The sequence below is a fragment of the Prionailurus bengalensis genome, chromosome E2 (assembly GCF_016509475.1).
Source record: "Prionailurus bengalensis isolate Pbe53 chromosome E2, Fcat_Pben_1.1_paternal_pri, whole genome shotgun sequence".
NCBI lineage: Eukaryota > Metazoa > Chordata > Mammalia > Carnivora > Felidae > Prionailurus > Prionailurus bengalensis.
In genome coordinates this window covers 16,515,219-16,540,485 of record NC_057352.1, presented here as the reverse complement: position 1 = coordinate 16,540,485, position 25,267 = coordinate 16,515,219, and the positions used below count along the sequence as shown (strand labels likewise).

At 38.7% G+C, this 25,267-nt stretch overlaps 1 protein-coding gene across 2 annotated transcripts; it reads right to left on the bottom strand.

Moving 5' to 3' along the window:
- Positions 1-1,493: 1,493 nt before the first annotated feature.
- Positions 1,494-25,033, bottom strand: LOC122495008 (zinc finger protein 383). Of its 2 annotated transcripts, XM_043600688.1 has the most exons (6): positions 24,708-25,033; positions 23,824-23,891; positions 11,613-11,673; positions 9,329-9,455; positions 8,925-9,020; positions 1,494-3,961 (listed from the first exon to the last, which is right to left on the bottom strand). In XM_043600688.1, the coding sequence occupies exons 3-6, from the start codon at positions 11,619-11,621 to the stop codon at positions 2,766-2,768; spliced, it is 1,428 nt and encodes a 475-aa protein (XP_043456623.1). In that variant the 5' UTR covers positions 11,622-11,673; positions 23,824-23,891; positions 24,708-25,033; the 3' UTR covers positions 1,494-2,765. The 2 variants fall into 2 exon arrangements, with proteins under 2 accessions (XP_043456623.1, XP_043456625.1); XM_043600690.1 differs by lacking the exon at positions 23,824-23,891.
- Between the last annotated feature and the right edge of the window lie 234 nt (positions 25,034-25,267).

The following is a 25,267-nucleotide window of genomic DNA, read 5'->3' as shown; positions in this document are numbered from 1 at the left end:
TCATATATTAAATACATCTAATTTGGTGTCTTCCTTAGTAATAGCTATGTGACATTTAATTTTGGTCTAATTTTAAAATGTTCCTTTTGGGCTGCCTGGGTGGCTCAGTTGGTTAAGCCTCAGACTTATGCTTAAGAGATCAGGTCATGATCTCACGGTTCATGGGTTCGAGCCCCACATCAGGCTCTGTACTAACGGCTCGGCACCTGGAACCTGCTTGGGATTCTGTGTCTCCCTCTCTCTCTGCCCCTCCCCTGCTCATGGTCTGTCTCTGTCGCTCAAAAATAAATAAACGTTAAAAAAAATTTTTTTTAAAGTTCCTTTTGGAGGAGAATCTATTAAGATTTTATACGTTTTCTGTAGTCAATTCTGATGTCAATTCAATTTCTTTATAAAAGTCACATACTTTGTCTAGATTTTCAGATATGGTATAAAAATATCTATAGTACTTTTAAGTTTTTTAGTTGAGATTAAAACTCATATGCTATTATATTCACCCTTTTAAAGTATATTGTTCAGTGGTTTTAGTGTATACACAAAGCTGTGCAACCCACTGTAATCTCAGAACGTTGTCATTATCCGAAAATATATAGTCCTTTCAAAATTAAATATGTAGTCATTCCAGTCTCTAATTCACACTGCTGTTCATTTATCATCTTTACTTCCCCACACAAATGACTAAAGTATGTCTACCTTTTTTCTGTCAAATAATCAGAGCTTTGGTTTCAGATCTTTTACTTCTTTCTTCCATTTATTTTTGCATAACTAACAATGCCTTTCTCTATCCACGTTTTAGACTTATTTTTGCTTGTTTAAGCTCCTTGGGTTCTATACTGAATTTATTAATGATGTCTCTATAAGAGATATACGTGCATATTGGTTTATAAAACTTCCAATACAACCTGCCATTCACAGGTTTTTCATTCGTGTTCTCATTTTCACTCACATTTAAATAATACATATATTAAGGACTTAGTTCCTTAACCCATGTTAATCAATAGGGGGCACTAAGTTAAAATTCAGATATTTGATGGGTATCCTATTGTTACTGTTTCTTCCCCTGATTCTGGTAAAAAAAAAAAAAATGTAGCTTGTATGTTTTCTGCTTTGGGGGTAACTAATTATTAGGAAAAATATACTTATCTTTTCTTGTTTTTTGACAGCTGTCTTTTTAACTACTCATCATTATATCCACAGGGTTTCAGACTGACATTAATTTTTGTGCAGCATAGAAGATGAAGTCTGAAGGAAGACTATTCATACATTCTTTTTCTTTTCCTTTTAAATTTCCATGCGGGATAATGAGTGATGAGAAAAGCTTTCCAATACTTATTTCATTCATTTCTCTTTTTTCATTATGAATTCTTTGATTTAGACAAAGGTAAAGAACATGGTTAAAATCCTTTCCACAAATAATAATGAAAAAAACTATGAAAATGAGTGTATCATTGATGATAGTGGACTTTCACTAAACATTTACTATGTGATAGGAATAGTTCTAAGCACTTTACATTTATTAATTCATTGAGTCTTCACAACAAACCAATACATATAGCATGATTATTTTTACTAATACATGAGAAAAAAAAGTCACTAACATATATAAGTAAAAAGTAAAACCAAACCAAAACAAAACTAGAAGGATAAACACTTTGATAACAGTGGTTTAATTACCTTTCTAGTATGAGATTGGGGTTAGAGTTGATGAAAAGGAACAAAACAGTTTATGGAGAGAAAATGTGGATAATTTCAACAATTAAAACAGATGTTTTGGGGCACCTGGGTGGCTCAGTCAGTTAAACGGCCAACTTGAGCCCAGTTGATAATCTCACAGTTCGTGAGTTTGAGCCCCACATCAGGCTCTATGCTGACAGCTCAGAGCCTGGAGACTGCTTCAGATCCTGTGTCTCCTCTCTCTGTCCCTTCCCAACTCTCTCTTTCTCAAAAATAAATAAACATTTAAAAAAATAAAAATAAAACATATTTTAAAAGAAAGAAATATCCAAAGTTAAATTTTTGGCCATACGAATCAGGGCAGATTTCATAACTGCAAATGTTCAGATGCAAACAAAACATGAGTAATAAAGTCATTTTAAAACGTCATTAAGTATATATATATCATTTTAAAAACCTATATTTACTGAAATGGCAACCGTATTTTTTTGGCATGATCAAAACAGGTGAAGGGATAACATGTATACCACGACTTCTTTAAAAACAAAATCTGGTAGGATTTGCTCTACCAACTTAAGAGTAGTCATCTATAGCTGGTATGATTACAGTTAATCTTGGCTTTTTAGTTTCTGTTTTTCTGACTTTCTGTTTTATGTAAGAAAGTATAAATTTGTAACATGAACAAATGATTAATACTGACTTCAAAACCAAGGATAGAATTCCACAATTAAAAAACAACAAGGTCACACAATTTTAAACACTGTGATATTGGTATAAGCACAAATGTATAGATTGGAGAAGAAAAACTACAAGCAAATATAAACAAGAATATCATGTGTCACCAAGAAGGCAGAACAAAATAATGGGGAAGGAAAGAATTATTGAAAAACTGCCCTTAGTACAGATTGGGGGACAGAGAATATGCAAATGTCAATTTAGAATCTTAATTCATAATTTAGAGTGAAATATATCTGGATTAAAAAGAAATATAAAATAAAACTTAAAAATAAAAAATAGTGAAAGGGTAACTACCAAATATGAATTTCTTTTCGTTTAAAATATGAGGAAAGTGACAAGAGCTTTAACTTTTATTATTCATCAGTGTGAATTCCCTGATGACGAATGAGATCTGAGCCACTACTAAATGCCTTCCCACATTCCTTACAGTTATAGGGCTTTTCACCACTATGAATTCTCAGATGTCGTGTAAGGTTTGAGCATTTATTAAAGGCCTTTCCACATTCATTACATTCATATGGTTTTTCATCTGTATGAATTCTCTGATGTTGAAAAAGTTGTGAGTTCTGAGTAAAGGCCTTCCCACATTCAAGACATTCAAAGGGTTTCTCACCAGCATGGATTCTCTGATGTTGACGAAGTTGTGAGCTCTGAGTAAAAGCTTTCCCACATTCCTTACAATCATAGGGTTTCTCCCCAGTGTGAATTCTCTGATGATTAGTAAGTGCTGAGCCACTACTAAAGGCTTTGCCACATTCCTTGCATTCATAGGGTTTTTCACCAGTGTGAATTCTCTGATGCTGAACAAGCTTTGAGCTCTGAGTAAAAGCTTTGCCACATTCCTTACATTCATAGGGTTTCTCACCTGTATGAATTCTCACATGTTGGAAAAGTTGTGAGCTCTTAGTAAAGGCCTTCCCACATACTTTACATTCATAGGGTTTTTCACCAGTGTGAATTCTCTGATGGTCAATAAGATTTGAGCAATAGCTAAAGGCCTTCCCACATTCCTTGCACTCATAGGGTTTCTTACCAGTATGAATTCTCTGATGTTGAGAAAGGTATGAGCTACAACTGAAGGCCTTTCCACATTCCTTACATTCAAAGGGTTTTTCACCAGTATGAATTTTCAGGTGTCGAGTAACATGTGAGCCACAACTAAAGAATTTCCCACACTCCTTACATTCATAAGATTTTTCACCAATATGAATTCTCTGATGTTGAATAAATTGTGAATTCTGACTAAAAACCTTTCCACATTTTTTACATTCATAGGGCTTTTCTTCATTATTAATTATTTGATGTAGAGTAAAAAATGTCTGTTGAATAAATGTGGGCATGTATTCATGAGTGAATATTTCTTGGCTTAAATGCCCACTTTGATATCCCAGTTGTTTTTCAAAGTGGCTTCTATATTCCAAAATGTCTCTAAAACTGGAGTACTCAAGGCCATGCTTTGTAAGTCCCATTATCTCCCTCTGGCATGATTCTATTTCATAAACTTCCTTCTTCAGAGATAATAACTTGTTTTCACACATTGATTCCAGATCTGAAAGAAAATGAAATGATAAATATTCTCCTCCCCCTGCCCCCCATTTGTGAAAAGTTAAACTTTTATAATAGAAATGGAAAAGTGAAAGTGAAAATAAGATCTGGTAGTAAATGACATACAGTTATCAAATATATCTGTTTAATCTGAAAATGGACCAAAAGAATGCATTGAAATTAATGAGATATAATGCAGAATGTGGAGGGAAGAGACTACAGAAACAGGAAACCACAATGATTCTCAAATATTGATATGGATCAGAATCATAAGGAAAGGATGATAAATATACAATACTTGGGCATATTAAGAGATCACAAATTATATATACATCTATATAAGCATGGATGTATGTGTGTATAAGAAACCACAGTGTACCATCATACTATCTGTATTACAAAAAGTGAATAATTTTCTGACCTCCATTAAAGATTTCCTAAGAGGAATAAATACATATAGGGGAAGATTCTTGGGCTCTGTGGTATCATAAAGAATAAATTTGGTCTTTGTCCCAGAGCTTCAAAAACCCTTGGAATTTCCTGAGTGATAGGAGTGTTTTTTTTTGCTATGCTAATGAAGTGATTCATGGCAGATCCCTAGATAGCTACAGAATGGAGACTGGTCACCAGAAGGATCGAGCATGTTGTTAGAGAGTAGGGACTTTCAGCTACTTGACCTCTGGGGATAAGAGAGGAGCCAGAGACTGAGTGGCCAGTGACTCAATCGATCATGCCGAAGTAATTAAACTCTAAAAAACACTCTGGACACCAAAGCTCAGTGGAGTTTTCTGGTTGGTGAACACACTCGATGTGCTGGGAAGGTGACACACTTTGATTGCACAGGGAGAGGGCATAGAACCTCTGCATCTGGAAGCCCACTAGACCTTGCCCTAATATGTATCCTTCAGAGTAAAACTGCAGTTATAAGTATAGAGCTTTCCTGAGTTCTGTGAATCATTATAGCAAATTATTATACTTGCAGGAAATTATTATACTCGTGGAAATCCCCAAATTTATAGCCAGTTGCTCACAAGTGTAGGCCTCTAAGAACCCCAAGACTCGCAGCTGGCATCTAAAGTGAGGGCAGTCTTTGGGTGCCTGGGTGGCTCAGCCAGTTGAGCATCCAACTCTTGACTTCAGCTCAGGTCATGATCCCAGGGTCATGGGATCGAACCCTGTGTCAGGCTCCACTCTCAGTGTGAAGTCTGCTTGGGATTCTTTCTCTCTCTCCCTCCCCTGCTCACACTCTCACTCTCTAATAAAAATTTTTTTTAAATAAATTAACAAAGATATGGGGCACCTGGGTGACTCAGCTGGTTAAGTGTCCAACTCTTGGTTTTGGCTCAGGTCATGATCTCACAGTGAATGAGTTCGAGCCCTGCATCACGCTCTGCACTGACAGCATGGAGCCTACTTGGGATTCTTTCTCTCTCCCTCCCCTGCTCTAGCTCTTTCTCTAAGATAAATAAATAAACATTTTTAAAAAAACTTAAAAAAAGAAAGGGAGGAAGGGCAGTCTTGAGTACAACCCTACTGTGTTGTGGGGTCTATGCTAACTCTGGGTACTTAGTATCAGAACTGTAGCACTCCCAGTTGGGGTGGAAACAGAATAGGTTCCAAAGTAAAGATATATTGGCCGCAATTTGAAAGAGAGAGGGCTAGCCACAAGGGAGAAGAGCCTAAAGTAAGTCTAAGGTTTGGAACTAAACTGATGTGAGTAGCCTATAGGGAAGACTCAGAATATGTTATGTTCTAGTGATTCAGTAAAAATACTGCTTGCCTTGGAGTTTTGTGGTGCTGATCTCGTGAGAAGAGAGAGACTTGCTCATGTACCACTGCAGTGACTGACAGAAGAGGCAGCTAAAGTTTGAGGCAGACAGAAAGAAAAGAAGAGAGTGCAAAATACTGTCATGGTGGGGCACCTGGGTGGCTCAGTAGGTTAAGCGTCCGACTTTAGCTCAGGTCATGATCTCACGGTTCGTGGGTTTGAGCCCTGCATCAGGCTCTGTGCTGACAGCTTGGAGCCTAAAGCCTACTTCGGATTCTGTGTCTCCCTCTCTCTGTACCTCCCCCACTCACACTCTGTCTCTCTCTCTTTCTCAACAATAAATAAAGGTTAAAAATTAAAAAAAAAATACTGTCATGGAAACATGACAGGAACCAGAAGCAAACTGACTGGAGTGGAATTCCAACTCTGACAGCCACTCACTGTATGTTTCTGGGCAATTATTTCATCTTTCTAAGTCCCCATCTCCTCTTCTACAAATGGGAGATAATCCTTACCTAATGATTACTGGGAGGGTAAGGAATAATGCATGTAAATGTCTTTGAGTAAAGTGCTCAGTATTTGATAGCTATTATTATGAAAGAATTTTTTACCCAAAATGGGGATTTTAGGCAAATAAAATGGAGCCTAACAGACCATCTCAAGCCAGAAACAAGGAATCCATTCCAGCATAATCTTTTTTCTTCTATCCCCATATGATCTTTCAGCAACTTTCACCTAGTTAAACTCCTAAGTAATTTTTAAAACTGTCCTCTTCTATGTCCACTGCCAATGAATGGCCTCTTCCAAACCAGAATCACCTCCTACTTAGACCACTGCAGTAGCCTCCCAGCCCATCACCTCACCAAGTTCTCAGACTCTTTAATCTATTCAGCAACCAAAATTAATGTGGCCTGGCCTTCCACTGCTCAAAACCAAATTCCCCATACTCACTGGCAAAGGCTAAATGATCTCCAGTCTTGACTCACACTCCTCTCTCACTTGCTCATGGGCCCAGTAACACTGGCTTTCTTTCAGTTCTTCAAACACACCAAGCTTTCCCCTCCTAGCAGGGCCACACAGCGGTTCTTCCCTCTGCCTGGAGTTTTCTTTATATCTTAAATAGTAAGACCTAGCACTGAGCCTAGTACTACAGTAATTCTGAAATATTGATGGGCACAAATGATTTTTTCACTATGTCTACATTAACAGTAAAATCAGGGGGCGCCTGGGTGGCTTAGTCAGCTAAGTGTCTGACTTCAGCTCAGGTCATGATCTCACAGCTCATGGGTTCAAGCCCCGCATCGGGCTCTCTGCTGTCAGTGCAGAGCATACTTTGGTTCCTGTCTCCCTCTCTCTCTGCCCGTCCCCAGCTTGTGCTTTATCTCTGTCTCAAAAATAAATAAAAATTTTTTTAAAAACCCACAACAGTAAAATGATATGAAAATATCTGTGATTTCCATTCATGTCAAAATCATAGGAACTCCTGCTATGGTTTGTTTCATACACCATAATAGGAAGATATGCTAAATTTCAATTAGAGGATACTAAATATAAAGATGCATTTTTTCTTTTCATCCAAGTTCATGGACTCCCTAAATTTTATCCAAAAGAATCCAAAATCAGCAACCTCTGAGTTAGAGTGATCCTTTAAAAACATGATGGCACTCCTCTGCTCAAATCGTCTCGTTCAGAATAGAATTCAAAGCCCGTACCAAGGCCCACCACACCCCAGATCATCTGCAGGTATACCCATTTCCCACCTGCACCTAATACGCAAACACAAACACATGTACATCCTGCTACTTTGCTGATCTCCTTTCACACAAGTCCCTCTTTGCTTATTTATTCTGCTCCAACCATAATGGGAGGAGCCAAAAAAGCTCCCAGGGACTTTGTTCTTCCTTTTCCTTCTGCCTAAATCTTTTCTACCAGATATTTACACTACTTGTTCCCTCACTTTCTTCAGGCCCTGGTTAAAATATTACCTCATCAAAGAGGCCTTCTCTACCCTCCCTTCATATCACTTACCACCATCTGACATTATGAATATATCTATTTTTTTTTCTCTCTCACCTTATAGGACATAGGCTTCAGAAGAGCAAAACTCTGAATTTTTTGTTCAGTGCTGTAATCCCAGCACAAGGACCAATGCTTACTAGACAGTAATGCTCTCCTAGAGCCTTTAAGATAAGGTAACACTTTATCCTAAATCTCTCTTCCTCTGCCACCTCTCCCTTTCCGTTATAGGCACAGACCTTTCTGTTTTTCCCAACACTGTCCATCATAGATGGTGACTACAATCACATACAAGACTCTCAACTACTATTTCAGTATGGATTTTCTTTTTTTTTCTTTAATTTTTTCTAATGTTTATTTATTTTTGAGAGAGAGAGAACAGGAGTTGGGGAGGAATAGATATAGAGGGAGACACAGAATCTGAAGCAAGCTGCAGGCTCCAAGCTGTCAGCACAGAGCCTGACGTGGGGCTCGAACCCACCAACCATGAGATCATGACCTGAGCTGAAGTTGGATGTTTAACTGACTGAGCCACGCAGGTGCCCCTCAGTATGGGTTTTCTACTTCTGCATATTTAGCCTCTGACTTTCTGCTAAGCTTCCTGATTCTCTTTACTAGATTCTACTTTTTTATGGATATTCTGATTTTTTATGGATATATTTTAGCCCTACTTTTTTGACTCCACTTCTTAGTAACATACATGATTAGCAAATGTAGCACCTGGCAGACTCCCTTGCACAAATTAATAAATGAAAAACATTGGGTAAAGGAAAAACGCACAACAAACTGATAAAACAAGTCACTAACAAGTAATATTAATGAAGACGAGTACTTGGAGGAGGGGCAGTGCACATACACACACATGTTTTTTGGGGGGGGTGGTAACAGAAAACATTTAGAGGAGTCCAAGAGGAAGAAAAGCTAGCAAGAAACTGATTCTAAAATACAGGTAAGAGTTTTACTGGAGGGGAAGTAAAGGGCACCTTCTACCTGAAGTTACGAGGGGTGTCGGCAAAAAGTAGTAGAAAGAGTTGTAAGTGAGAGAAGGAATGAAACAGGTCATTTGTAAACTCATGCTAAAAGGACTTACTTTTTCCCCACAAGTCTAGATAACACCCAAAGGTGCTATTCCTTTACGGATCAGCTGTAGTGCCTTGCTCCTGCCCAGTCATTTCTCACTCACCTGAACATAGGCCTTTTGTCAGCTCTCTGCCAACCATCCAGGGCTCTTTCCCTTGTTCCAATAAGGAGATGACTTGAGGCTTAGGAATGTAAAATCCTGCTCACAAGAAAAGATATGGAACATGGTTATGCGGTGGGTAAACCAGATCCAGAAATCAGATCCAGTCCCTTGATGACCAAAGAAGAGATGCCACTACAGGAACAGCCAGAGAAAAAGGATGACGCTTCAGCCACAGTCACTGCAGTTGCCCACTTCCAACTCTTCCTTTTCATTGCAGCTCAAACCATTTTTTTGGGATAGGGAGCAGAAATTCAGCTGGTAACTTGAAAAGCAGCTGGGAAATTCGCTGTGGAAAAGAAACATTCCAGAGGAGAACTCTAAATTACTGGTATAGGAGCCCTTACCCATTGACAGCAGATTGCTATAGTTCTCCAACATCACATCTCTGTACAAGTCCCTCTGACCAGAGTCCAGGCACTCCCACTCCTCCTGCGAGAAGTCTACAGACACATCACTGAACACCACTGAGCCCTGAAACAATAAACATATGTATTACTTGTGTAATAAGGGAGACAATTCAGAGGCTACTGCATTTGTATTGTGGGGTAAAGAAAACGAGCAATTACATTGGTATCACTCAATCATTATCTTTTAGGATCTTAAAAATAGATGCAAGAGTAATCAGTTTATTTTATAATAAAATATTTGGGGGTGCCCGGCTGGCTCAGTCAGTAGAGCATGGGACTCTTGATGTCGGGGTTGTAAGTTTGAGCTCCACATTGGGTGTAGAGATTACTTAAAAAAAAAACACAATCTTTAAAAAAAATCTAGGAATAAGCAAGAGGTGAAAGACCCATACTCTAAAACTATAAAACACTAATGAAAGAAATTGAAGAAAACAAAAACAAATGGAAAAGACATTCCATGCTCATGGGCTGGAAGAACAAATATTGTTAAAATGTCTATAATATCCAAAGCAATCTACAGATTTAATGCAAACCCTATCAAAATACCAACAGCATTTTTCACAGAACTAGAACACTCCTAAAATGTGTATGGAACCACCAAAGACCCTGAATAGCTAGCCAAAACAATCTTGAAAAGGAAAAAAATGCAGGTATCACAATTCCAGACTTCAAGTTATACTGCAGAGCTGTAGTAATCAAAACAGTATAGTACTGGCACAAAAATAGACACATAGATTAATGGAACAGAACAGAAAGCCAAGAAAGAAACTAATAATTGTATAGTCAATTAATCTATGACAAAGGAGGCAAGAATATCCAATGGGAAAAAGACAGTCTCTTCAACAAATGGTGCTGGGAAAACTGGACAGCAACATGCAAAAGAATGAAACTGGATCACTTTCTTACGCCATGCACAAAAATAAACTCAAAATGGATTAAAGACTTAAATGTGAGATCTGAAACCATAAAATTCCTAGAAAAAATACAGTAGTAATTTCTCTAACATCAGCTGAAGCAACATCTTTTTAGATATGTCTCCTGAGGCAAGGGAAACAAAAGCAAAAATGAACTATTGGGACCTTATCAAGATAAAAATCTTCTGCACGGCAAAGGAAACAATCAGCAAAACTAAAAGGCAACCTATGTAATGGGAAAAGATATTTGCAAATGACATATCCGATAAAGGGTTAGTATCCAAAATATATAAAGAACTGATCTGACTCAATACCCCAAAAAACAAATAATCCAGTTAAAAAGTGGGCAGAAGATATGAACAGACATTTCTCCAAAGATGACATACAAATGACCAACAGACACATTGAAAAGATGCTCAACATCACTCATCATCAAGGAAATGCAAATCAATACTACAATAAAATATCACCTCACACCTGTCAGAACGGCTATAATCAAAAACAAAAAAATCACAAGTGTTGACAAGGATATGGAGAACAAGGAACTCTCTTGCACTGTTGGTAGGAATGCAAACTGGTGTAGTCACTGTGGAAAACAGTATGGAAGTTCCTCAAAAAATTAAAAATAGGGGGCACTTAAGAATGGGAAAGGATTGGTGGGGCACCTGGGTGGCTCAGTCGGTTAAGCATCTGACTTTGACTGGGGTCATGATCTTGCGGTTTTTGAGTTGGAGCCACATGTTGGGCTCTGTGCTGACAGCTCAGAGCCTGGAGCCTGCTTCGGATTCTGTGTCTCCCTCTCTCTCTGCTCCTCCCCTGTTCACACGCTGTCTCTCTCTCTCTCTCTCTCTCTCAAAAATAAATAAACATTTTAAAAAATTAAAAAAAAAATAATGGTAAAGGACTGGGACACCTGGGTGGCTCAGTTGGTTAAGCGTCCGACTTCAGCCTAGGTCATGATCTCATGGTTTGTGGGTTTGAGCCCTGCATCAGTCTCTGTGCTGACAGTTCAGAGCCTGAAGCCTGCTTCAGATTCTGTGTCTCCCTCTCTCTCTGCCCTCCCCTACTTACATGCTGTCTCTGTCTGTCTCTCAAAAAACAAATAAATGTTAAAAAAAATTATTAAAAAAAAATAAAGAATGGTAAAGGATTATCTGGTTAGACTGAGGAGAAAAGGGGACCAAGGATCCTGAAGGGCAAACCTGATAGCTAGAAATGTCAGGAGTAGGAAAACAAATACATGACCATTAAAACATTTTTTTTTTTATTTGAAACTAAATGTCAGGAAAGAAAAAGCACCAACTTACCTGGGCCATGGCTTTCTTTCAGTATTGCAGGAGAGGATCAGTTCTCCTTGGGGCTGTTTTCCTGAGAAAGGATAGTGTTTTGAGAAAGCACAGCTGGGGAAGCAAAGAATGCTGTAGAAATCACACTGGCTTTCCAGCTTTCAGTTGACTACTCTGGGTCTTATAACTGTGGTTAGTGGGAGTATGGGATAAATCTGACTCCTTCAATCCCAGTAGCCCCAGGCTTTAGCTGCAGTATGATAGATCCTGGCTAGTGGATTCAAAGGAATATAGACTGAGATTTCCTCTCCTTCATCCGATTAACCCAGGTTCTTGCCTCAGCCACATGATTCAGGCCAGACTTTGTCCCACCTCAGTGATGTTGCTCTGAACCCAAGACACAGCTGCTGTGACCTGCCTGAGCAGATCCCTCCTCTGCAGCCCTCACTCAGGTCCCCAGGCACATTTACCCAAATGATACTGTTTGGCCAAGAACACAGTATGCTTCGATCAGAAGGACTAAGACTTACCTAATCAAGTCTTCTTACTTCCCAAGCCCAAGATAGTCTGTCAACTTCCACCTCCCCAAGACAACCCCCCACCCCCACCATACACAAAGGCACTCCTCATTCTTCCTCTATAGCTCTTAAAAAAACAATTAATTTTGCTTATGTGTTTTTATCATGCAAAACAGTCAAAGTGTCAACTTTCATAGCTTTTGGGTAAGAAAATTTTTCTGACTTATGCATATTTATATAAGCTTCTCTTTTTTAGGGGCACCTGGGTGGCTCAGCCAGTTAAGCATCCGACTTGGGCCCAGGTCATGATCTCACAGTACCTGAGTTCAAGCCCCGCATTGGGCTCTGTGCTGACAGCTCAGAGCCTAGAGCCTGCTTCAGATTCTGTGTCTCCTTCTCTCTCTCTGCCCCCACTTGTGCTCTGTCTCTCTGTCTCTCAAAAAGAAAACATAAAAAAAAATTTTTTAACTCCTTTTTTTTAACGCTTTTTCAACACTTAGGTCTTTAATCAACTATTATTTTATTTTGGTATAATATTATTTAATAAAAGGCTACAGTATAAGATTATAAATTTATGATATATCAGTTAAGAATCCTACTTAATTTCTCTCACAGAAGAGGCTGGCTACCCACGTGTATCAAAGTCACATGTGAATAATATATCTGACTTAAAATTCACTATTATTTTCTATGCCACTAAGAAAGAAAAAAAAAAACTGTATAAGATATATCCTGACTTCAGATTTGTTGAAACAAGGAGGGGGAAAAGTGAGCCTTACAGCAGGTGACTACAGCATTGATTTAAATGCTATGCCATTATTATAGATGATACATGTTTGGATTTATTTGTGGTTCTATTTTGATTCAGTGATCCATCCTTATTCTTTGGCCAGCATCACACTCTCTATTTACTATAATTTAAAAACTATGTCGTGCAATTTAAAAATATGTCTCAATAACAGGCTGCTTCCATTACATACCTATTAGAGTGGCCAAAATCCAGAACCCTGATAACACCAAATGCTGGTGAGGTGCAACAGGAACTCTCATTCATTGCTGGTGGGAACGTAAAATGGTACAGCCACTTTGTAAGACAGTTTGACAGTTTCTAACAAAACTAAACATCCTCTTATCATATGATCCAGCAATCACGCTTCATAATATTTACCCAAAGGAGCTGAAAACTTATGTCCACACAAAGACTTGCACACAGATATTTATAGCAGCTTGATTACTAATTCCCAAAACTTGGAACCTTTAGTAGGTGAATGGTTAAATAAACTGTGGCATATCTAGACAACAGAGTATCATTCAGTTATAAAAGGAAGTGAGCTATAGAGCCATGAAAAGATATAAAGGCAGCTTAGATGCATATTACTAAGTAAAAGAAGCCAATATGAAAAATGGCTCAGACTGTATTGTGGTAGGTCCCCTTCCTAAGGAAAGAAAAAAAAAAAAAAAAACCCTCAAGGCAATCTTGCTATTCCTGTACTTCACAACATCCCTAATGACCTTGTAACATGAGACCACTTAATCAGACTACATGTTTGTGTGTTACCATATATGGGAGACAAAGAAGTAAAAATATATTAAAAAACTGCGGCACGTGGCATTTGGGGCTCAGTTCTTTGGATATGAACCCAACTGAGCAGTGCCTGCAGGAGTAAAGTTGCTTCCTGGAAAGAAAAGCCTCAGTGTCACGACTCTGTGCAAGAATCCTGCTACAGTATGGCTCAAACTATATAACAATCTGGAAAAAGCAAAACTATGGAGATAGCAAAAAGAACAGTGGTTTCCAGGGACTGGGGGAGGGATGAATAAGTAGAGCACAAAAGACTTGGAGGGAACTGAAACACTCTGTACGATACTATAACGATAAATACATGTCATTATGCATTTGTCCTAACCCACAGAATGTATAAGAATGAACCATAATCTGAACTATGAACTTTGGATGATCATGGGGTGTCAGTGTAGGTTCGTCAGTTGTACTAAATGTACTTGGTGGGGGATGTTGACAATGAACGAGGAGGCTTTGGGCATATGTGGGAAAACTCTGTACCTTCCTCTTGATTTTATTATAAGCCTAATAAAACTGCTCTAAAAAAATAAAGTCTTTAAAAAACAAAAAACAAAAAACCTTGGACACCCTGAAGCCAGACTGTCTAGATTAAAAATAAATGGGGGCATATGGGTGCCTCAGTCAGTTAAGCATCCTACTCTTGATTTCAGCTCAGGTCATGATCTCACAATTGGTGAGACTGAGCCCCATGTCGAGCTCTGCACTGATAGCATGGAGCCTGTTTGTGATTTTCTCTCTCCCTCTATCTCTGCCTGCCCCCAGCTCATACTCTCTCTCTCAAAATACATAAACTTTTTTAAAAAAAATCCATAAAAGGGGCGCCTGGGTGGCTCAGTTGGTTAAGCATCTGACTTCAGCTGAGGTCATGATCTCAAGTCCGTGAGTTCGAGCCCTGCGTCAGGCTTTGTGCTGACAGCTCAGAGCCTGGAGCCTGCTTCAGATTCCGTGTCTCCCTCTCTCTCTGACCCTCCCCCATTCATGCTGTGTCTCTCTCTGTCTCAAAAATAAATGAACGTTAAAAAAATCCATAAAAGACAGATTCTATGTGACCCCTGGGTGTCTCAACTGGTTAAGCATCTAACTTTGGCTCAGGTCATAATCTCATGGTTGATGGGTTTGAGTCCTGCGCTGGGCTCTGTGCTGACAGCTCAGAGCCTGGAGCCTACTTCAAATACTGTGTCTCCCTCTCTCCTGCCCCTTCCCTGCTTGTGCTCTCTCTTTCTCAAAAATAAATAATCTTATAAAAAAAAAAAAAGATTCTCTCTCTGCCCCTCTTCCCCACCTGCACACGTTCTCTAAAAAAATTAAAAAATAAATATAAATAGGGGAGCCTGGGTGGCTCAGTTGGTTGAGCGTCCGACTTTGGCTCAGGTCATGATCTTATGGTTCGTGAGTTCAAGCTCCACATCGGGCTCTGTGCTGACGGCTCAGAGCCTGGAGCCTGTTTGGGATTCTGTATCTCCCTCTCTCTGCCCCTCCCCTGCTCCTGCTCTCTCTCTGTCTCTCAAAAATAAATAAATGTTAAAACATTAAAAAATAATAATAAATATAAAAATTTAAAAATAACCCCTCATTACTCCTCTCTTCTAAAAGTTTCATGATATTCTGACTTACTTTCCCATATGAGCATAAATCATTTTAAAAAAAGGTACTGATATTTTTCTTGGGGCTGCATAAAATGAATACGTTAACTTTAAGGAGTTTTGACACCTTTATGATTTTGAGTCTTGCTTTCCTAGAACACAGAATACTTTCAATTTATTCAAGTCAATGTTTGTGTCCTTCAGGAACAATGAAGTTTTCTCCATATGTATCATGCTCACTTCTTTTTCAGATATTCCTGGGTATTTTATACTATTTTTGTGCCTGCTATTAATTATATGTATACATTGTAAGTATAGTAATTAATGCACATGTAATATAATTATAAGTATATAAATTAACGAATACAATATTTATCTAAAATTACATATTTATATTATAATGTTTATTTATTTTTGAGAGAGAGAGAGCAAGCGGCAGAGGGGCACAGAGAGAGGGAGACACAGAATCTGAAGCAGGCTCCAGACTCCAAGCCATCAGCACAGAGCCCGACATGGGGCTCAAACTCACAAACTGAGATCATGACCTGAGCCAAAGTTGGATGCTCAACTGACTGAGCCACCCAGGCGCCCCTATATTTATTATGTTATATATAAATATGTTATACATATACATTATTATTTACTTACTGTTATACTTTTTCCAATGTATCTTCCATCTATTTTTAAGTATACAAAGTTCTATTCATTTCTGGATATTGACTGTGTACCTTTTTGAATTCTCTTATTGTTTGTACTAGTTTTCAGTCTGTAATAGGATGTTAAACTACGCCTCTCTCATTCCCAGTTTAGGAGAAGCCCTGGAGAAGAAGAACAAGACAACAGGGACCATGAAACTCTCCATTCCACAGTGAGAACCCTGGCCATCTTATGTGTCCTGCAAAAGGAGCTGGCTGCAAACTGATTGTGTGCCTTTGGTTCAATTCAACATCTATTCTAAAGGTATTTTGGAGATTGGAGCATGTATGAGAGAAGGCTGTCTTTGAGAGAAAGATCTATTTCTGGAAAGCACTGCTGTGCTCTGTTATTTCTCCTACCTCACAAGGACAGAAAAGTCGGACCCAAGTGCCACCAGGGTTCCAAGTAGAATGTGACAGGAGTTCTTGGGAAAACTTTCCTTATGTTCCAGAGTTTAGAAAGCACAAAGACTGTGGGGCCTGATACCCTCTTGGGACTAGATATGGGCCCCACAGTAGGAGTGGGCAAAGGTCTAGGTTTATTCTAAACCTACCAAAAGGATTTCCAGCTCTAGAGAAGAGCTCCGTGGAGGACTGATGCCCAAAGCCTGAATGTAGGAACTGTAAACAGCTACCTGGAGTAGAGCCATTGCCCTCTCCTTAGAAGTAGGCAGATGTGGGGTGCCTGGGTGGCTCAGTTGTTTGAGCATCTGACTTCGGCTCAAGTCAAAATCTCGTGGTTTGAGAGATCTTCAAGCCCTGCATCAGGCTCACTGCTATCACACTGTCAGGGCAGAGCCCACTTTGGATCCTCTGTCCCCCTCTCTCTCTGCCCCTCCCCTGCTTGTGTTCTCTCTCTTAAATAAATAAAACATTAAAAAAAAAAAAAAAGGAGTAGGCAGATCTGAACATGGCCCAAAGCAACAGAGAATAAGCATCCATACAATTAAGATTTTTCTTTTCCTCTCTTTTTGCTGCTTCCTACTTCAAGGAGTTGTCTAGTGTGACAGAGGAAAAAGAGAAGCAATCATCAAGCTTTTTCACTGGAAGCTTCCAGTTCAAGGAGCCAGGAGGTTAAAGTTTTATCTTTATTTTTTTTGAGAGAGAGAGCGAGAGCACATGTGCTAGCAGGGGAGGGGAAGAAAGAGAGGGAGAGAGAGAGAATCTTAAGCAGACTCCACGCAGAGCCTCATGAGGAGCCCCCAAGAGGTAGGGCTCAATCTCATGAACCATGAGATTTTGACCTGAGCCAAAATCAAGAGTCAGACACTTAACCAAGCTACTCAGGCACCCCAGGAGGTTAAATTTTTTAAAAAGTTCACAGCATTGATTAGTACAGTGAAATGAACATTCTAATTACTAAAATGAGACCCATTTTTGGACTGAAAGAAACCAGAGGACTGTTTATTATCCAACCATAAATGAAACACTTATCCATAGGCAGAAAATGAACTGGCCTAGAGAAGCGTGACACTAGAAGTTATAGGAAAAAAATAAAGCAATTGTGTTTTAGTTTTTTCCTATGGAGTACTAGTTTTCTAATGGATTTAGAAAAAAAAACAAAAAAGGTTAAATAATAACTGCTGAAATTGCTTTCTCCCTGATTTTATTGTGAATATTTCTGGTATTTCACCATTAGGCCTTAAGTTAGTTTTGCTTTTTTTTTTCTTTTAACTTTAATTTTTAATTTAATCCAAGTTAGCATATAGCACAATAATGATTTCTGGAGGGTTTGGTTTTTTTTAAATTTTTTAATACAGAAGTTTCCAAACATACACAAAAGTAGAGTTTAAATAGTATGAAAACCCTCCATATACCCATTAGCTTCAATAATTATCAAGTCATAGCCAATCCAGACTCTCCTCCACTAATTTTAGGTTAGCTGTGATTTTTGTTTTAATAGTTTTATTGAGATAATCTTCAACATACTGTATAAGTCAATCATTTAAAAAATTTAAATTCTATGTCTTTTAGTATATCACCACAATCTAATTTTAGAACATCTTCATTTCCCCTAAAAGAAACCCCATTTACAGTCTCCATTTTTCCCTCCTTCATCAGCCCTAAGCAAACACCAATCTACTTTCTGCTTCAATGGACTTGCCTATTCTAGACATTTCATATAAATGGAACCATATATGTGGCCTCTTGTGACTCGATTCTTTCATTTAGCATGTTTTTATATCCATGTTATAGAATGTTATCAGAACTTCATGCCTTTTTATTGCTGAATAATATTCCATTGTATGGCTATATCACATTTTGTTTATGAATTCATCAATTGATGGGCATTTGGATTATTTCCACTTTTTGGCTATAGTGAGTAATGCTGCTATGAACATTCATGGACAAGTTTTTGTGTGAATAAATGTTTTCAGTTCTCTTGAGTATATACCTAGAAATGGGACTGCTAAATCATATGGCAACTGTTTAACTTTTTGAAGAACTGCCAAACTGTTTTCTAAAGAAGTTGAACCATGTTGCATTCCACCAGCAATTTCTCAAAATCTTCATCTTGTTATTATCTCTTTTTCATCATAGGCATCCTTGTAGCTATGAAGTGGCATCTCACTGTGGTTTTAATTTACATTTTCCTTATGACTAAAGATGCTGAGTGAAGTTAGCTTTTAAGAACCCAGTTCTTGAAACTGAGAACAAACTGAGGGTTGATGGGGGGTGGGAGGGAGGGAAGGGTGGGTGATGGGTATTGAGGAGGGCACCTTTTGGGATGAGCACTGGATGTTGTATGGAAACCAATCTGACAATAAATTTCATATATTGAAAAAAAAAAAAAAGAACCCAGTTCTTTAGAATGCTTTCCTAATGTAATTTCCATGACAGTCCATTACTTTCCCCAAGGCATTCCCATTCATGTTGGAAGAGGCAATAACTCTATTTCCTATTAAGGACAAGGAAATTGAGGGTGGTATGAATATTCTGAATGGCTGATGGGACAGGGGAACCAGCACATCTTTGCATGGTTTTGGCTGGGAGAAGGGATGATGGAAGTAATTAAGACAGAAAGGGCATAGGCCCAATAAAACTGGGGAGACTGACACTAATCTCGATTCTCTATAGTAAACTCCAGGCATTCAGTTCATTTTTTCACCTGTACAACCCATATTACTTTAATCCAGAGTAAACCTGCTCAAAACACTGAGTGCTAATCTTGAAAAAATACTATCTGTATTCTAACTCTCCTACTCTTGTGTGACTGCTAATTTTTAGGTAAATAGAGTCATAAGGAAAGTTAATAGTCTTATGAAGTCACAGAGTCACCATTGGAGTTTTCAATCACTGTGTAATGAAGCTAATATTTAACAGGGGCACATACCTGTTGTGCCCATAGCTCCTTTCCTGAGGAAGAAGGTGCCCACCCGAATATAAAATTTAAGTCTTGTTTGATCATTTTAAAAAAGCAAATTTGGGGGCACCTGGGTGGCTCAGTCGGTTAAGCGTCCGACTTCAGCTCAAGTCATGATCTTGCAGTTTGTGAGTTCGAGCCCCGTGTCAAGCTCTGTGCTGACAGCTCAGAGCCTGGAGCCTGCTTCAGATTCTGTGTCTCCCTCTCTCTCTGCCCCTCCCCCATCACACTGTCTCTCTCTCTCTCTCTCTCCTTCAAAAATAAATAAACATTTAAAAAAAATTTTTAATAAAAATTCTATTCCATAATAGACATTTCTTGGGGAAATATCTCAAATTTAATTACTTCCTCAATTAACTGCTAACCCCTTGCCCCCAATAATCTATCAAAGTATGAGAAAGTTTTGAAGGTTGAAAAAATGACTTAACACAAGAAAACCAAAAAAAAAAAAAAAAATCAATGTGAACACTAACTAAACCTTAAAAAAACTTTTGAGCTCTGGTGCCACTTAAAGTAGCCCAACAATAGCAGCACTTTTGCTCAACATAAACTCTCAGGTATAAGAGAGTCTTTTGCATTTGGTCTTTTATTCAATTCCAAGTAGGAAAGGAGAGAAATGAAGAAAAAAGAAAAGAGGGTTCCTGAATAGTAGCTGACTCCATGTCTCAGAACAGAAAAAAAATTGTCATGTTCTGCTGCTGCTGCCGCTGCTGCTGCTGTTGCCAAAAGATGATACTCTCAAAGTATCAGGTGCTCTGCTGAAAGGATTCCCTTTAAGAGTCTCCTAAGGGGAGCCTGGCTGGCTCCATCAGTAGAGCATGCAACTCTTGATCTCAGGGTTGGGGGTTCAAACCCTACACTGCAGGTAGAGATTACTTAATAAATAAAAGTTAAATAAAAAAGACTCCTAAAGGGGGCCCTCATTGGCCACATAGTGAAAATCTATACAATATACTATGAATACCTCTCCTGCCACTCCTCCTTGTATTATGATGGAGTCTACAACAGCCAACAGTTGATTAAAACATTGAAAAATGCTTTAAGTCCATAATAACGTGTGAGAGAAAAATATAAAGTGCACAAAAGAGAGTGAATAAAAAAATTTTTAACTAGCCATAATTAGTGACTGATTATAGGTATATGTATTCTTTCTCATCTTATTATTTATATTTCTGGTATAAGTGCTTGTTTCCACCTATATAATCTGAAAAGTATAGACTCAAGGAACTTTGAAAAAAAAAACAGCCTTAGAAATAGGAAAAACTGGGGTGCCTAGGTGATTCAGTCAGTTGAGTGACTGACTCATAATTCTGGCTCAGGTCATGATTTCATAGTTGTGAGATGGAGCCCCATATCGCACTCCACGCTGGGCATGGAGCCTGCTTAAGATTCTCTCTCTTTCTCCCTTTGCCCCTCCCACCTTCCAAAAAACGAAATAGGAAAAACTGTACTGAAACCAGGAAGGACCCATCACACCTGTGGCCTCACACAATAACCCTGGATAGAGGGTACTTCACAGTTAGTCGGCACAAGTGGGCACGCACAAATCCAAGTAGAAATAAGGTATGATAAAATAATAAGCTGAATGTCCCAAATGAGAGCTCACTGCAAACTCAATTCTTATTATCACCTATGAAATAAACATTTTATTAACAAAATTAAACCCCAAATAATTAAATAGTGATATTAATTAGGAAGATTTAGTTCTTTTTAAGAATACCTAGCCTAGCCCAGTACATCTTCATGACAGGACAATGAGCTGTGATGACATTGCAGACCATGCAAAACTTTAAACACACATCACATTCAATAGAAATCTGTATTAAAAGCAGAAATTTACATGTCTGATGAAGTATAAAAAGGGACTCAGCACGATGATCACCAGGCTCAGGTTCTAATCATCTTATATTGTGCAACTAAGTTCCAGGTATGAACCAAGAATTAAGTGAGAACTCAGCCTTTCTCCCATCTGACTTGGTAATCTGTGTCTTATTTCTTTTTTTTCTTTACATTTTTCTAGAGGTTTATCAGTTTTATTAATTCCAAAAACAAAATTTTGGGCTTTATTAATTTTCTCTATTGTACATTCATTTTGTATTTCAATATACATAAATTTTTATTTGAGCTCTAATTCTTATTATTTCCCATTTTTTGCTTTCTTTGGGTTTTAGTATACTTTTTCTTAACATCTTGAGTTAGATCACTAATTTTTCAATGTTCTTTACTAGCAGATCTATATATTTTCCTCAGGTTCAGCTTTAGCAACACCACACATTGTGATATATTTTCATTGTCATACAGTTAACAATATTTTTTAATTTCCATTGCAATTTCTTCTTTGGGTCACTTGTTATTTATAAATACATTGCTTAAATCCCAAATATTGCGGATATTTCTAGGCATCTTTTTGTTATTGACATCTAGCCGAATTCCACTGTGATCAGAAAACATACAGTATGGGGGCACCTCGGTGGCTCAGTTGGTTAAGCGTCTGACTCTTGGTTTCAGCTCAGGTCATGATTTCATGGTTTGTGGGACTGAGCCCCGTGTTGGGCTATAGGCTGACAGAACAGAGGCTGCTTGAGATTTTGTTTCCCTCTCTGTCTCTGCCCTTCCCCCACTCACTCTCTCTGCCTCAAAAAAAAAAAAAGTAAATAAACTTTTAAAAAAATTTTTAAAAGAAAACATACAGTATTATTTCAGTCCTTTAACATTTATTGAGATTCCCTTTATGGTCCAGCATATGATCGGTTTAGATAAATATCTCATGCATCTGAAAATAATGTATACTGCAGTTGTAAGGTACATTGTTCCACATATGTCAAGTAGGTCATTTGTCAATTACGCTGTTCCAATATTATACAACTTTACTGGTTTTATATTGATTGTTCTGTCAGTGAGAAGTGCTGTGAAAAGTGAGAAAAGTGCTAAATATCCCCTACTATGATTGTGATTTGTCCAACTACATCTTTTAGTTCTGTCAAATATATTTGAAACATTTTACAATGGTATGTACATTTAGGAGTGTAATATCTTACTGGTTGACTGACCTTTTTATTATAAACGATTTTTCTTTCTAAGAAAGCTTCTGTTCTAAAGTCGGTTCTCATACAATGAAGTGAGAGTGTAAATTGATAAAAATCTTGTAGGAAAACTATCAGTGTATTTTAAAGCTGAATATATGCATAACCTACAACACAAATATTGCACTCTTATGGATATACCCAACAGAGTGCATTCACATGTGTACCAAAAGACATGTACAAGAATATTCAGAGTAGCCTTGTTCATAATAGGCCCAATCTGAAATCTTGAAAATAACTCAAATGCCAATCAATAATGGAATGGATAAATTGTGTTCTATTCACACAATGTAATTTTAAACAGCAATAATAATGAATGACCCACAACTACATGAAGCAACATGGATGAATCTTGCATATTCATACTACATAATATTATTACATATTACATTCATATTACATGTGAAATAAAATGTTAAACAAAAAAAGCCAAGCACAAATTGTGTGGTACTATTTATATAAAATTCCAGAACAGGGAAAATTAATCTATGGCTGTAGAAGATAGAATAATGGTTATATTTGGGAGAGGTGAGTAGTGAATGGGTGGGACAAGAATCAGGCTTCTAGAATGCTGGTAACGTTCTATTTCCTAATCTGATTTGGGATCTGGTTAAATGAATATGCTTACTTAAAAAAATTCATCAAGTCATATATTCTTTGATTTCTCTACTTTTGTAATGTATTTTATACCTTAAAATGCCAAAGTATTAGAGAGAAAACAGATGACCATGTTTATAAGTGTTTTAAGTCAGAGTTACTTAAAGAGGTGAAAAGAAGTTTATTCTTGGGGCAGGACTAATAGAGGCTACTGGAGGGCTGACACAGGTTCCTGTTATATTAGAGGTGCCCTTTATAATTACTTCTTAAAATGTCTATATTTTAAGCACTTTTGTGTATCTAATATTTAGGAATTTTTAACAAAGGAAAAATTAACTATATAACAGCTATAAATTTTTCCTGAAAACGTAAGATATGAAATGATGAATGCTATGAGATTCCAATCTTGAAAATAATGTATACTGTATTACATAAGGAAATGTATTAGGAGGAAATTGATGAAAATATTGACAGCAGTTATATCTGGGTAGTAGGAGCTTACTTTTGCTCTCTGTAACTTTCCATTTTCCAAATTCTTTTATCATGGGGTGTGTGTGTGTGTGTGTGTGTGTGTGTGTGTGTGTGTTTAAAAGAAGCAAAAGCTTAATACATAGGAGAAATGGAGCTATTTTCTAAATTAATATGTGAACACTATGTAGACGGAAATGATGGAGAATACTGGGATTGTGTGCCCACCCTACAGCATCTCATCATTTTCTTTAATGAGAATTTGTAGGAACCAGGTCACTTGATGAGTCTATGTTAAACAAGGCCAACCAGAAGAAAAGCAAAAAGTAAACCTCATCGCACCTTTTATTTGGCTTGGTCAACAGCCATTCCTCCTTCTTCCTCTGGGGACCTATCTGAGAAGAGCAGAGCTGAGGAAGTAGAAAGGAATCATGAGATGCCAGGCCTTCCTTGTGGCCCAAACGACCAGAGCAGTAGTAGCTCTGGACTCACACCTACCACTCATGGAGAGAGATCAGAGTCTATGCTGTTGGGAGTATTCCAGTCTGAGCATGTCAGAAGGGGAGAAGCCTCTGCTGTCCAAGACCAAAATCTTGTCTTGACCTCACACAACCACTGGGACAACGCACACTGCCACCCTGGCAACAATGACAGGCACCCTCCAACTGCACACACGGTGCCACAAAAAATTACATGCTCATACTTACACATCCTCACATAGTCACAAATATGCAGTAGGCTTAGTTTTGTTAACGCTCATAAACCACAACCACACATACACATACACCCCTCAGGCAACTGTCATAGTCGCATAATCACAAGTTCTGTACACTCCCCACCTCCTACACACAATGTCACACAAAACGAACGGACACTATCACAGACCCACCATGGGGACAGCCACACCGACAGAGCAGCACAGTCAGAACCACACATTTACAACTGACATCTCTAGTTACACCTGCAAACAGAGGTCCGCGCATGGTCAGTCGCAATGACACACCCACCACAGAGACAATCACACCCCTACACAGAACGCCGCACAGTCACATAAGGTCACAGCCGTACACATGGAATCCTGTTCCTCTTGCCCCTTCCCCCAGTCCCACCAAGTCACACCTGCCGAGACTACGGACCCGCCCAGACCGCACCTTCAGGTTGCCCCGGTCAACCTACGGACGCACCTGCGCAGCCTAGTGGAGCCCCCCAAAACTTAGGCCGCTCACCTTGCAGTTACCCTTCCCGGGAGGCCGACGGTCGGGCAAGCGAGTGAAGGAGCGGCCCTGCTCCTGCGAGGCCTCTGGGAAATGTAGTCCGGAAGGAGTCGGCTCAGACAAGATGGCGCCTGGTGTTTCGATTTCCTGCAGCCGCAAAAACCTGGGTGAAGCCAATATTCTTGCTCCCGTCTCCATATCGCATCAAGGGACCGTCCAGATCCACGCTCAGTCTCCAGGTTAGGCTCCCACAGGACACAGCCCACATATCCTGGAGATAAGCTCCCTCCATGGAGCTTGCCAGTCCCTGGGAGCCACATATTTCCTAAAAATAGAAAAAGGTTGTTGGGTTCCCACGGAAGTTGATTAGAGCCGAAAGAACTTCTGGGAAATGTAGTCTAGAGGTGGAAAGGGTGAGACTGCCTCCCATGTAGAGTGTCTTACATGACTGAACTTCACCACAGTGAAGAGAGGAGCCTCACCCAAGACTTTTTTGGGACTTGTATATGTTAACCTTAAAAACAAAACTGTCAGGGGTGCCTGCGTGGCTCAGTAGGTTAAGCCTCCAGCTC